Here is a 15,963-nt window from a genome sequence, read left to right as displayed (position 1 = left end):
TTACAACACATGTAAATGAAAATTGTGCATGCAATTTTATATATTGTGTATTAACTAATATGAATAAGTAGAATTTAGTGGCAAGAGGAAACTGTAAATACAAAAAATATTTGATAATTTGAAACACATACACTTGTTAATTTTGCGAGATTAGATACATTCTTATCACAAACAATCAACGTTTTGGAATTAGACGTGTGTCTTTTTTTCTGTAGCACTTGTTTTACACCAAAATGTACCATTTTTATTGGCAAATAATTGATGTTACTGATTACTTTATATTGATTGTCATATATTAAACAAATATAAAGCATTACCATTTATTTGATCAGATCGGGTTATGTATGATTATCTATTATAACATATGTATGTTGGAACACAAAAAACTGGTCAAAATTATTAAAGTAATCAATAAGTTGTATTAACATAAAAAGGAGTTATGATCTAATACAATATGATTTTGCAATACATTTTGAAATTATAGTTATCTGCTATCATACCTTTGTGTTTTGTTTTCCAACAAACACACATATGTAAATATATCAAAGAATGTGTAGATTGTATCTGAAACAAAATAAGCAGACTCACTTTATTGAGCTTTAATGGAAAGCTGAAGGGGGAAAGGTGTAGTAGAAATGAAAAAATACAAAACCCTATTGTTAAATTAGGATCAAATATTACTTTTGTTATTATTAATTTTGGCCAAAATGTTAAATTTAAAAGTAACGAAAGAACGAAATAAAGGATTTAATATTCCTTTTGCTATAATTTACTTTGACTAAAATGTTAAATATAAAAGTAACGACAGAACGAAATAATTAAATGTTTACATGTAGCAATTATAATTGTTTTGGTCTATATATAAAGATATAAAGATAATTTATATATCCTATTCTCCATGTGGGGTTTTTATTAAAAGTTAGTATCATTTTGAAGATATGCAAAAGACATGAGTTTATCACGCTGGTTGTGGTGGTCAAAGTTATCAGAGTGGGTGTTAACGCTGTCTCTTGAACGTAAAGGTTTTATTGTGTTTATGGTGCTTTTCTTCAATATTGAAATGATAGGTTTACTGAAAAAACGTTATTGATAAAGCATTGAATGTCGATATGTCTATGTAACTTTAGCATGCAAAAGTAAATGTTGTTGAGCAAATATTACAACTTTGTCTGTAATGATAATATTTTAGAAAATAAAATGAGCTGCTTAAAATTGACTTATTAGTAATAACTTCTCACAAACCAACAGTTACTTCGACATTAAGTCGCTTTATTACTATAGTGCTCTTTCTCCCACATGAGTTTATCACGCTGGTTGTGGTGGTCAAAGTTATCAGAGTGGGTGTTAACGCTGTCGCTTGAACGTAAAGGTTTTATTGTGTTTATGGTGCTTTTCTTCAATATTGAAATGATAGTTTTACTGAAAAAACGTTATTGATAAAGCATTGAATGTCGATATGTCTATGTAACTTTAGCATGCAAAAGTAAATGTTGTTGAGCAAATATTACAACTTTGTCTGTAATGATAATAGTTTAGAAAATAAAATGAGCTGCTTAAAATTGACTTATTAGTAATAACTTCTCACAAACCAACAGTTACTTCGACATTAAGTCGCTTTATTGCTATGGTGCTCTTTCTCCCACATTTGTACAAACGAGTGAATGCTGTACTACACCTTCTCCGGGACTTACAGCAAAGTGGAATTTACGCTCAGATTAGCCTATCAGTTGCAATAATATATCTCCATGTGTAAAATTGCAAATAACATTAACATACAATTTACTAAAGTAAATATTTAATTATATTCATATTCTCCGTTTGCTGATAAACATACCGGTGTATTTTTGCACACATACGTGCATAAATAAGTGAGAAAATAAAGGTTAAACCTTTACATGCGTTTGTCTCCAAAAATGAAAATGGTAGTAAGAGCACTAAAGCAATCAAGTGACGAAATGTTTAAAGCTATCGCTAAACGCCTTTTCTACCTGTAAACTTAACTCGTTAAGCGTTTTCAAATTAAATACTATAAGTGTAGCATCACAATGAAACACACGTCAAACTGCAACTTATGCACCGGTCAGGCTGTTACGATATGGTTACGATTGTCCACGGTTTGCAAAATCTTGGACATGCGTGGCATATGCGTGAATGTTACAAAATATTAAAGAACCAAAGTCGATCGGGAACTTTTTAGACATTCATGACAATTTTTACAAACCATATGAAAATCATCGTACCATTGTATCTTCGTTTCGTGTCGTTTATTTCAATATGCACATATTCACAATATGTGAATAGAATGAGCAAAAATATACCGTTTAATAACATAATTACATAGTAAAGTCATTTATCGGAACAGTAAATAGGGGATTCGATTCTTCAATTCACGTAGTTTGTAATCTTTCGGGCCGCTTAAGCGATGGATTACAATGGTTTGCTTATAAGAGGCTGTTAGCGGTTCTACGAAAGGTATTGTTGTTTTTCTCTGGTTTATTCTTTGTGGGTTTCTATTATAACCGCAGCAACAAGCAACGATACTACATAATGTTATTTTATACAGAATTCACGTTCACATACATTATGCTCAACGGAATGATCCAACGCTGTCGACACGTCCGCTCATCATCATGGTCCAGGAAGAAGAGGCCATCTTCCAGGGAATCCACGTCAAAGCAGATAGGCTAATCCTTTAATAGAACATACAACGTCAAAGGTCCACACTTATCCTCCTAGTTAAAATCACCAGGGCAACACATCCATTCACGTCCACAGCTAGTGCAAGACGAGAGCGTCAACACGCGCGTTTCTATTCAGCTCCCTGCTGAATGGTCGCTGATTCCCCATCATGCGACACGTGCGTGTCGTAAGCTTGTCACCGGCACTAAACTCCTCCCCCATATTTTTTCTCCGTTTGAGATGACGCCCCACTCAAAAGGTGGCTTGCCGCCGCAGACGTACCGTCATAACCGAGGAAGAACCCAAATTATCTTCCCTCGGGACCAATGCCTTTTCCTTAGTACGATGGCGCTCCCGTCCAACGACGTACTTTCTGACAGCTGCGTCCTAGTCGTCCCGTCGCAACCGATGAAGTGAGCCTAGAAGCCATTCTTTCGGGCCCAGTGCCACTTGCGTAAGCACGAGGACGCCCTCGCCATACGACGTACTCATGGACCGCAGCGGTCTTGCGGATACGGTGGCCATGACCTGACTCCCGAAAGAAAGGTCTGCACTCCGACCGGCTTTCGTTCGACCAACCACCTAATTTATAAGTCTGCATTCCCACTACAACTTAAATTCATTCATTTCCATTAAATGTCAGAGAACCTTTTTTTACAACCCAGAATCCTACATGAGAACATAACACAAGCGATATGCCACCTCTTCTTTCCTGTATAAAGCATGGACGGCCATACTTAAACCAATACTGCACATACAAAGAAAAATGCATCATCAACGTAAGTGTCTAAATATGCCACTTAACTCGAGTGGCTGAATATTCTGCTAACCTCAATATTTCAAAACAGCGTATTGCAACTCCTGCCCCTTTCTTCTCCACACGATGAGTGGACAACCACCTTCACATATGTAAACAACTTAAGTAATTTACGACACTGCATGGGACTGTGAACTGCACTATAAAACTGTACTATATGTCAGTACACGTTAAAATTGCAATAATTTTTTTTTGTCATTTCGTATAGGCAGATTCAGATTTTTTAACGCAAATTACTTCAGCAAAATGTGAACATGCTTGTTTATTATTGATGATGCACATTTTTAACAAATATCATAACTCATGCAATTTTACATTTAACATATAACACAACAGTGTTTCATTTAGACGGGTCAACATATATTCCATCGAACCCAGTTTTTTTTTCATTTCAAAATACATTCCGGGCATGGCGCTGGCTAAATAAATAAGACTATTCAATCGAGTTTTTTTTTAATTTAAATTTATAGCGAACTCACATGTCATCGACATTAAGTGGAGGGAAACAAAACAAAAATAAAGCAGAAAAACACAAACAGAAAAAACTATTGTACCCACAACCACCATTTACACATCGAGGCGGTACAACTTCTGTGCGTTTTCAACTCTGGCCGCCAGCACTCCTTTGTCCTCTCACCCTTGTCCCTCGACATATCCCTCTGACCCTGACAATTGACGGACGCCTCTTCACCTAGCTTTTCATCCGTCACACACCATTCGCTGAGATGTATCCCTAACATCCACCGCTGGCATTGCTCCCAACAACACGAACCGGATGGTCGCCACCCTTCAGAATCACACCTGAAAGGTCTTCGAGCTCCATCCTTCCAGCTGACAACTGGGATGACTCCGTATCTTGATACACCCTTCCGGTGGCAAACCGCGGCTACTCCATAAGCAGATGCACTCTTCCGGTGAACACCCGCGACGACTCTGTAACCGGATGCACTCTTCCGGAGGTCACCCGGGGCAAATCCGTAACCAGATGCACTCTTCCAGCCGGTAACCGAATTCACTCTTCCGGCGGTCACCCTCTTTGACTCTGGCCGGATCCACACTTTCGGCAATTAGGGTAGCCTTATCACCAGCGGCCCTTTCGGCCATGTCTCTTATGACCTGATCAGCAGCATTCTTTTGGGCTATTTCGGCTGCCCCCGGTTGACTCTGTAAGCTGCCAATTTCTGGGCTATTTCGGCCGCCTCATGGCCGACCCTATCAATCGATATTTTTCTAACCGCCGTTTATCTTGCTGCCTTCACGGACTGGACCGCAACCCGCTGCACGAAATGCATATACGCACCAAAGACGCCTATGGTTTTCCTCAGAGCCCTCGTCGGTACACGCCGACCATCACATTTTCACGGACGACTTCTTGCGCTGTCGGCGGCGCCAACGGAACTGCGTCGTGCACGTCTTTGGCATGCTGTAGGCCTTTATTTTCGAAGCTCAAAACCTGCCCATCAAAAATAATTGTTGACTCTGCCATATTAATAATGGCCCTGCCCAGATTCACCAAAATGCCGAAACCAAGTAGCATATCGACATATTTCAGAGCTAAAAATAACTGCTCCTGATATCAGCATTTACCAATCTTTAATAGGGGTATACCACTTCGACCCAATTTCCCACGATTTGTCCCGATTTCCAATATTTTGAAGTCAGGGACATTCGTAGCTCAATCGGCGAAGGTTCTAACATATTCGTAGCTAGTCGTGGGTCGGTCTTTAGTGATTCCTGCAATACGTGAACTCCCGAAAAATCGTGGCTAGATTTTAGACGTGTTTAAAATTTGGACACGACGACCAAGACTGAATTTAATCGCAGTTGACTCGTAACAGCGTCGTAGTGCGTTCTTGGGCGTCGTAATGGAATTGTAGGTAATTCGTGACTCAATCGGAAAATCGGTGATCGAGTGATCTGTCTACGAATCATCTACGACTTCGTCAAAACTCTAACGAGTTCACCACGAGTGAGTTGCGAGCCCGCTAAGATTCGCGCGATTTAGACCAAGACTCTCACGAGTTCACCCCGAGTGAGTTGCGAGCCCGCTAAGAATATCGCGATTAATATCAATAGCTATTCGCGCCCAATTTATGGGTGCGTTCGGTGATGTTCTAGCTTAGTCGTGACCGATCTGCATCGTTCGTAGTACAGTCGCAGTAGATTCTTACAAATCGTAGCGAAGCCGCGACCCTATTCACAAGACTTCAACCGAACCCCACGATTCGTCGAAACTCAATCGTACCAGTGTCGCAACTGAATTGTAGACTGTCACGTAAATAAATCGTAGCGAATCGTGGGCTTGTTTTCGTAGTAGAATAGGGCCATAAGCGCACCTGAAACGAAATTCTGCATCGAGGCGTCCCTGCCTGTCATCAACATCTTCATTTCATGCAGCTTGAAGTTGGCTGCCTCATTTACTCGATCCGAGATAATAAATACTTCTGCTGCCGAAATAATCACTGTGTCAACCATTACGTCATCGACCTGGCCCTAAAAACAAAATTTCAAAGCTTAACTATGATCACACTTCTCTACTATGTATTTTCTTTTTTTATGATTTGCACCATTGTTTAGACTAAATCGTTGTTGTTTGTATTCCGAATCGGGATAACAATTGTGTCTGTAGTATATTGTAATGTGTATTGAACAAATAAGTACCCGCACATATATACATTAACGTGTGTACTTTTCCGAAACATAGGTTCTTGAATACATTATATTTCATATAAAGACATGAACGATCTAAAACTATTTACGAATTAAATTGCTATTGGTGTCTTTTTAAACGCGAATATGGGTTTAAAACTCATTTTCATCTGATGTTGATCGTATTTGAGTGGCGCGTAATTAGGCGAACGAAATAGAAGATCTGTCTGGATAAAACTGATTTCATTTAATACCCCATCAATAGGTCCCATTGTAATTACAATCATGCTTTGTTAACAAACCAGTTGACTTTGATACAATCACAGACATATTAGGTGCTAACAAAAAGGGGAAGTTATATTTACATTATATTTCATATAAAGACATGAACGATCTAAAACTATTTACGAATTAAATTGCTATTGGTGTCTTTTTAAACGCGAATATGGGTCTAAAACTCATTTTCTTCAATGTGATTACAATGTGATTACATTTTGATACGATTTCATCTAATGTTGATCGTATTTGAGTGGCGCGTAATTAGGCGAACGAAATAGAAGATCTTTCTGGATAAAACTGATTTCATTTAATACCCCATCAATAGGTCCCATTGTAATTACAATCATGCTTTGTTAACAAACCAGTTGACTTTGATACAATCACAGACATATTAGGTGCTAACATAAAGGGGAAGTTATATTTACATTATATTTCATATAAAGACATGAACGATCTAAAACTATTTACGAATTAAATTGCTATTGGTGTCTTTTTAAACGCGAATATGGGTTTAAAACTCATTTTCTTCAATGTGATTACAATGTGATTACATTTTGATACGCTTTCATCTGATGTTGATCGTATTTGAGTGGCGCGTAATTAGGCGAACGAAATAGAAGATCTTTCTGGATTAAACTGATTTCATTTAATACCCCATCAATAGATCCCATTGTAATTACAATCATGCTTTGTTAACAAACCAGTTGACTTTGATACAATCACAGACATATTAGGTGCTAACATAAAGGGGAAATTATATTTACATAGGGCGTTGTGTGTTTGTAATGGTAACGCGGACGATGACACTCGAACTGATTTGAGAAACACAACAGAAGATTATTTAATTGAAGTGTCACAGATTGAGAGAGCTTGATATATTAAAACAAATATAGTTTTTACAAAATCGATAAAATTTTCAATATGAATTATTTGATACTGATGGATATTAACAAGAAATTTCATCATGCGAGTGTAGCTAGAAATATCAGAAAGGAGGTAGGGGAAAGGGGCATTGTACTTAATCACTAGCCATAAAAATATAAAAACATAAAACGCTAGTCACATCAAGAAGAGATAAGTCTTCTGATCACATCGCAGTTCTCTAATATTGCAACTGACAATATGCTGAAAAGGTATACCCAGGACAAAAGCACATAACCAACATAAACGAAAATAAATAAAACTCGGGTCCCTCTTGGAGCGTTTAATATAAAGGGTGGCATTTCTTTAATGAGCGCAAAATTTAAAAATTTAGCCCAGATCTATTCGCTTTGGTGGCATATGAATGCATTCGTCTAACATACACACAATTAAACACTTTCAAGTTTCGTAAATGAATAAATCTATGTGCACAAAGACAAAGTCATCAAAATTCATATCCTTAAACGTTCTTTAGAGACACCAGTGCCACGATTTAGTAAACAATGTCATGTTCATATTCACAACTACAGGTGGTGATTAATTGCCATACATAATTTCACCTACATCGGATAAAATGTTTGTTCAATAAAATATGGCACATGTGCCACGTTAAATATCGTATGTGAATTGTTATGGTAAAATGGCTATAAATAATTACCTCAGTTTGTTCTCCCCCTAAACAGAATTAAGTATTAACCGAAAACGATTTTCCAACGAAGGCCAATAAGGTATTGTGGTCGCTTAAGATTTGTCTTCCAAAACTTATATTTTTAATGCGAAAACAATCTAGACACATGTCTCTATCGAGGCAAATTAATATGTGTGACAAATGTTGCTTAGAAAGTACTACGCGTCTTAACGCGTAGTACTTTTTTTACTCTATTTATATCATAACAATTACAATGACGTCACCGTCATCGAAGACCGACGTTAACGCGCCACATGGCGGCAAAGCATGACGTTATATATTCTCAACATTCTTGGGCCCGCTAAAAGTAATAAATAGAAAACAATATAACGTTTGACAAAATCATTAAATAGTTATGTAAATTATCATTAAAAGCAAAGTAAATAGAAAAGTCATTTCTGAATCATGCTTTTCGATCATGAATGTCATTTAAGAAATTAAAATCCTGAACATGTCCTTTTCAATTATTTCGAATGCAATTAAAATCACACCATGAAGTAAAAACGTGTCTTTGAGCACTCAATTTGTCTTGTTTTTGGGCGCGTCGACACTCCTTGGCTGGAACGAACAACAGCAGTGCGTACACATCCTTCGTTACCCGGAAGCAACTTTTCCACGACCCCGAGTTCCCACTTCATACGCGGACCGTCCTCATGTATATGGATAACGTTTCGAACAGGAATAGGTCCGGATGTCGATGCTCCTGTCTTACGGTGCTTGTCACGGAGTGAAGTTAGATACTCATCTTGCCAACGTTTCCGGAAAATGGCTGACTCGTTGTGTGATGTTCCGGGCTTGCCGTTTTACATCTGCATTATCGATTGAGCAACTGGCGTTGTCGGCGTCGTCGCTCACGTAGGGTAGTTACGTCAGTCGGCGACCATACGTCAAGAATGAGGGGGATATGGACTCCGTGTCGTTGATGTCTTCAGACACATATGTCAGTGGACGATCATTAATAATCGCCTCTATTTCCACGATTATGGTCTGTAACTCTTTCAGGGTTACGAATGACCGACCTAATATCTTCTTGACAGCTGAATTAGTAACACCGATAAGCCTTTTCCACCAGCCTCCATACCAAAGTGCTTTTGTGGGAATGAACTTCCATGTGATGCCCATGTTGGAGAAATTCCTTTGAATGAGTGGAGACTGTATTAAATTATGTAGATGACGGGCTGCGGCTTTAAATGTAGTTGCATTGTCGGACAAAACTGTGGTAAATTTACTGGTGTGTAACCGGAACAGTACGGCAGAGACTGATCGATTGACCGGAAACGAATGCAGATAATCAGCAGTCATACTGTAGCCTTACATCTGAACGGACGTCTACTTTTTGTATCTGTATTCATCTTGTGTATTTGTGTCTCCAAACCTGACCTGTAAAGAGACATCTTTATTTTAGGTAAGTACTACCAGTATTTACTTCACTGGCGCTGCGAGCAATAATTTTTGCAACTTTCGCAGTTCCAAAAATTGAACCTTTGCGGGAACATACCCGCCTTTGTGGTTTGATTTTATAATTGTTTCCGCTGTGGTATGACTCATTTTGTTGTCAAGATTGTGCAGAAGCTGCACACAAGTGACGTTTAATTTTGCATTTTATGAAAGTGCAACAATATTTTGATAGTTGTGATGTTTTTGCGATTTAGGCTTTCGCGGAAAATTGTCCGCCATCTTGTTTTTGCACATGTCGTCAGTCATTATTGACGATTGCATTGTACATTTGTTCTTTTATTCTATAAATTGTGTGAATTAACATTTTAGTTCATTATTCTGGAATAGTTGCATGGTTTCAGAATATTTTCTGGACTAAACTTATTATTAAACAGTGAAAGTACGTGTACTTTCATGCATTTGTAAAACCCATCTTTAGTTTATCTGAAAATTTGAAGATTTATTCTTTTGAGATGTATTTTCATTAGAATTCTTGATATTTCACTGGGAGTTTTTGGATTTCCCGGATTTAACAACCATCTATAAATAACTCGGGATACCCCATTTTTCATTGGTTGTTGCCTTGAGCTAACCGGAAACGGAAATCGTTCCATTGTTTACTTTCCGGTGATTGGAATTCTAGCAATTGCATCTATTGTTCACTGATATTTAGTGTAACTAATAATTGTAATTAGTTGCGCTAGTTGATATTAGAGTGCAAAATCAATTGCAGTTGATTTCAACCTGTATTGTTTATTTTATTTATTTTTTTGAAAAAAAAAATACTTAGGAAATAGTGGCATTTTCATTTCATTGTAAGAATATTACAATTATTGTCAACTTGCTTTATTGCTTCATCACATATTAGTATCATTACTGGTGTATGCATAGTTGAAACTGTAAATTTTCTGAGCGACAGGATATATTACAAGCATATTTTGGTTTACCGTAAAGCTTTTCTACTTCCTAAAGAGCGCACCTGTAGCAATACCGTATTAACTCTAAAGCAATTAATAAATAATTTAGTTTAGTAAACCAAATACACTGAAATATTTCAGTTTATTTTCAATTCATTGCTATCAATGTGATTAAAAACTTTGCCATTGATTGTTTTTGGAGAATAATCATTAAATGTCTTTGTTTCTACATTAGTTGTGTTCTAGCCTAGCCAGTGCACGAGTTCCTGCACCCGGAGGTATCTGACCTTGAGGGTACAGCGGAGACGTGCATTGCGGTCGGGCAGTCGCAGTGAGTAGAAGGACTATCGGTTCTCCGGCATCGCTGGGGATCGCGCAGTCGTAGTGAGCAGAGGGACCATCGGTTCTCCGGCATCGCTGGGGATCGCGCAGTCGTAGTGAGCAGAGGGACCATCAGTTCTCCGGCATCGCTGGGGATCTCGCATAACTTGCATCATACTTTACCGGCAGTGTCTGGTTGAGTGGAGGTTATAGGTATAAACCCAAACGATTTACTTTAATAGTTGCCTATTATCCTGGAGTCATTAACACAATTGCATACCATTAAATACTATTCATACTGTGTCTTGATCAATACTGAGAGTTATCTACGGCTATAATACCCGGCAGTAAATACTGGGTGTTATATTTTGGATACACGAATTTTTGGTGTTTATGGCCATTTGTTTTATTACATTTATGTCTATTTGATACCATTTTTGTGTGTCCATTTTAATCAGGTTGAGAAAAAGATTAACTATTTAGTATTGTTGCGTGATTGAAACCCAGTCCCTTCAACAATGTAATATTATTACACTGGAGTCATTTAGATAACCACACTCTATTGAACATTATTTATACTTGACCCTATTAATAATCACAATCACTAAAGAACAAATACCCGGTACCAAATACTGGGTGTTATATTTTCTAGTATATGTTATTTGAGTGATGATGGCCATTAATTCGTTTTATTACACTTGTGCTCATTTGCTCCCATTTTTGATTGGGTGGAGAAAGAGTATTTATTGATTGTATGGTGGGGTGTGAGTGTGATAAATATTGAAATTAAAGTTTTTGTGAGCCAGGAATAGTTAGATAAATACTTGTTTGTATTAGTTTTACATATCATTGCATTTAAATTGCAAATGTGTGTGTGTGGTGTACTTCATTTGAAATACTTGACTAAACTTGGACAGTAAATTGACATTGACGGACCATGGCTGAGAGAACTATTGATTTAGGTTCAGATTTTTTGAGGAAATGAAACCATTGCAACAAAATGTACAAACACAAACACCATTTCCTCATCAGTACCCGTCAGCGCAACCAACTCAAGTACAGACACGACCAAATTCACAATCACAACAACCATTTCCTTACCAATACCCATCTGTGCAACAAACTGGTCTGTACCCACAACCAACTCAAGGACAGACACAACCACAAGAACCATTGCCATACCAGTACCCGGCGCAACCAGCTGGTCCGTACCAACCTCAACAAATTCAACAGCCATACCCTGGGCAACCAATGCAATTCCCACCCAGGAAGGACCGCCACAAATGTGTCCCCATACAGGTGGTACCCGTATCCGCAGTGGTACTCGGCCCAAGGACAGTTACAGCCTTTCACTAATATGGAGGGGCAACAAGGGATCAGAATACAAGCTGGTGTAACAAACCATGGATTCGCACCGGCAGGTACAGATGTTCAACCGGCAGGCTCAAATGTACAAACAAATGTTCAACCGTCAGGCACAAGTGTACAACTTAATGTTTTACCTGCAGGTACAAATGTACAACCAAATGTTCAACCGGCAATTAAGGGCGTCATCGTTCCCGAACGAGAGAATAATGCTGGTCGAACCCACCGACATGATGACAGACGACTAAGGTTGACCCAACAACCAAAAACACTGGTGTATAGTGGAAAGGGTAGTTGGAAGTCGTTTAAAAGCAAGTTTAACCGCTATGTGGTGGTGAATGATTGGAGCGAAAGGGAGAAGAATGATTATTTGTGCATGTGTCTCACTGACACGGCGAGGGATTACCATACACTTATTACCGATAAGCCACCAGATATCACCTACAACGCAATCATGGAGAAATTGGAGAGGCGTTTTGGTCGCCAGGAACTCCCCAAAACAGCTGAGATTAAAGAGGGTGACCTCCCACTCGCAGAGAGCACGCCGAAAACAAAAGCAGTCTCTGAAGACAGTAACAAGTTCAGTAGTTTTTATTCGTCTGGCTATGTTACGGCTAACCAGTCTTTGGAAGTCAGCCCGGCCAGAGTACCTGTGAAGCAGCAGATTGATATTCCTGTTCATTCACCCAACAATCAGACAAGGGCAGGTAATGTCACGTCTGGGGCCTCTGGTTCCAGCACTTCATCCATCTGCTCTGCGACAAACAAGGGCTCATTCCGCACCAACATAAGTTTCAGTCACATGCAGGACAGCCTTTTAATCTGATCTACACTCAGAGATGGATGAAGTTGAGATAGACCTGAACAACGTCTCCAAGAGGGACCTGATGGGCGTATACAAAGACGTGAAACAAGAACGAGATAAGTTAAAGTCGACGATGATTCAGTGTCAAGACCGCGCTTCCCGACATATCTCGGAGCTGAAAAATCAGATAGCCATGGAACAGCAGGCAAAGAGAGACCTGGTGGTGAAAGTCAACAAGGAAATAGAAGACAACGTAGAGATAATAGAAATCTTGAAAGAGAACAAAGAACAGCAGGCGGCTATGCTCACTGATAAAGCACGCGTTGACCAAGAATTAAGGGAGCTGCAAGCCCAGTTTCAAAAACTGCAGAGTTCCATCGAGAGTAAATTACAGCAGCAGGTACAACAGGCACGGGAGATGATAAACAGTTAAAGAAAGACAGACAGATATCTATTGCAGAGATGAAGCAGCAAGTGCATGAGGAGATGGAGAGAAAAGATGGAGAAATCTTAAGGTCAAGGTCACAGGCACAATCACTTGGTCACGAAAACATGCAGCTGAAGAAATGCATTGAACGGTTGGAGAAAGCTTCAACAAATCAGTTGGAGAAAGCCCGAGTAAATCAGTTGGCGAAAGCTCGTGCAATCTTCAAGCGTTTGAAAGCAGAGAAGTCAGAGGCCATTGCTAAGAGGAAGTCGAGACTGACGGAGAACAAAATGAAAGTGGAGAAGGAGAACCAGCAGAAGCAGGGCAATGACTTCCAGAATAGGGAACGAGAAAATAACCAACTGCAAACGAGATTGGCACAAAGTGAGGAAAATTTCAGAAAGATGAATGAACAACACAACCACACAATTCTGGATAGAAGTGAGTTGGATATGTTGGTCCATCAGATTCAGGTTGAGGCCGATAGACAGAAGGAGGAATACGAGAGACCGGTAGGTGAAGCTGGTCACATGTCAGATGCTAGTCTTGCCCAATTGGCTGCGTACCATGAGAAAGATGAAGCTGAGATGCAGACTCAGACTCAGACCAGTGCGCAGGAGAAGGCTGAAGAACATGTAGCAGACCATCAGGAGGTAGTCAGTGGATACAAGGCTCAGATAAAGGCTGCTAGTGGAGACCAAGCGAGGGTCAGTGAGTCAGCCAGTCCGGCCACTGAGTTACAGAAGGCTCCGGTAGGGGGGCAAGTGCAGCTGGACAAACTCATCATCACACTGAACACTCCCAGAGCAGACCTCTTTCTCAAAGAGCAAAAGCTGGAGCAAAGTAGCATGGAGTTCAGGACAAAGATGATTAATCATAGGGCAGGTGCAAAGAATGGCAATCATGATGTTTTGGCCAGGGAAACCATCGTGGGTGAGTGTAACAAGTATCACCTGGATCTTGATTTGGAGGACGTAGATGATGTGATCCTCTTAACAAAAACATGGAATAAAGGACATGACAAGACTAGGGAAATATGGGATCCGGGTATAGTCAATACGAAGGAGGTTATAAACAAGGTGGGTGATCCGGTCTATATGCTGGATATTTCACACTAGAAGGCGAAATAATACAAACTATCCATGGTTGATCCGGTCAATAAGCTGGATACTTCACACTAGAAAACGAAATAATACAAACTATCCATGGGTGATCCGGTCAATATGCTGGATACTTCACACTAGAAAGCGAAATAATACCAACTATCCATGGGTGATCCGGTCAATATGCTGGATATCGCACACTAGAAAGTGAAATAATACAAACTATTGGTTAAATAGAACGGACCGGGGATGGTGACACGGCTAATAATTATCTTTTTATCTATACATGCATACTTACAGAATTCACACTTTAGCCGTCTTTCACGCTCTGCATTGTTAAATGATCGCAATCAGTCAACAATGTGACGGATATCAAAAACATTAAATACATGTCACTTAAATGTCACACACATAGAACAAGAAACGGAAAATAAACTGTGTTGTATCTTAATATTATTTTATTTAGTTATTATCTTGCATAAGAATGTGGTAAAAACAAGGAAGCGTGATCGTTTGAAAATCTGTCAGGTAACTTATCTCCCAAGTCAGGAAATTGACCGACCGACTGGACACTTAGCTGTTGACAGTGATGTAACCTATTGTGTGTGTAGACAGCCAAATGACGGTTCGTTCATGATTCAGTGCGATTGGTGTGATGAGTGGTTTCATGGTAGATGTGTGAATGTGAGTGAGGAAGAAGGTGTGAGGATAAGGAAATATAAGTGTCCAAATTGTTGAAGGCTTACTCTCGATAGTTAATGATATACTTAAAAATTTAGTTGTAAAATGTAGTTATTTGTTTTAGCATGTCTGACTCCGGCTCGGCAACAGATAGTCCCAAACGAGGGTGGAGGGAGGTTTTGGAGAAGAAGGCCCGGGTGATACAGGAGGTGGAGGTAGCCAACTCCGAAGGCAAACTCATGTATGGCACGGCAAGGGAGCCAGTGCATGCCCTGGGACAGGTTCACTCCTCAAGGTTGCCACAGGAGAATTTTCAAGAGCTAATCAAGGGGCAATATGATATTGCGGTTAAGCAGCGCAAGAATCGTTTTGTTTCTGAGCTCCGGTACCATGCAGATGTAATCTGCTCGAAAGAATTCGTGGCGAAGGCGTTCGGCAAACCTGCGACCAAGAAAACTTGCCTAGGAGTGTCGCTGAATGCTCGTCAAAGAGGAGGTACGGTACGGAAGACAACTGGACGACCGAAGACTTTTTCGGGATTACAGTCCGGATTTCCGGCTCTTCCGGCCACAGCTTTGAGGGTCCCGGCAACTGTGTCGCTGGGAGCAATCAAGGTGGAAGAGGCTTCAGGAGACGACGAAGAGCTGCCCATGGAGACCGAAGTGCTTTCGATTATAGCGCCAGAAGAAGATCCATCAACTTCTTCTTTCTTCGCGGCGTTGGATGAAGTGGGAGAGTTCTACGTCGTTGAGGATGTGGGGCAGTGCGAAGATACCCCACTGATCAAGGAAGGACGTGCTCCGGTGGAGGGGACTCCGATTTCGGTTGGAGCCTCTAATGCTGGGGTAGCTAGGGTCCCGGTCGAGGCTGGGAA

General features: G+C 39.8%; 1 protein-coding gene across 1 annotated transcript; it reads right to left on the bottom strand.

The window, feature by feature from the left end:
- Positions 1–8,897: 8,897 nt before the first annotated feature.
- Positions 8,898–9,335, bottom strand: LOC127869883 (uncharacterized). Its single transcript, XM_052412540.1, has one exon. The coding sequence runs from the start codon at positions 9,333–9,335 to the stop codon at positions 8,898–8,900; it is 438 nt and encodes a 145-aa protein (XP_052268500.1).
- Between the last annotated feature and the right edge of the window lie 6,628 nt (positions 9,336–15,963).

This window comes from Dreissena polymorpha, chromosome 2, assembly GCF_020536995.1.
Source record: "Dreissena polymorpha isolate Duluth1 chromosome 2, UMN_Dpol_1.0, whole genome shotgun sequence".
NCBI lineage: Eukaryota > Metazoa > Mollusca > Bivalvia > Myida > Dreissenidae > Dreissena > Dreissena polymorpha.
The sequence above is the reverse complement of the archived record's forward strand: the minus strand, read 5'-3'. Positions and strand labels throughout refer to the sequence as shown.

Coding starts and splice junctions, on each gene's coding strand:
- LOC127869883 (XM_052412540.1), bottom strand. CDS start 9,335: ATGACTGCTGATTATCTGCATTCGTTTCCGGTCAATCGATCAGTCTCT.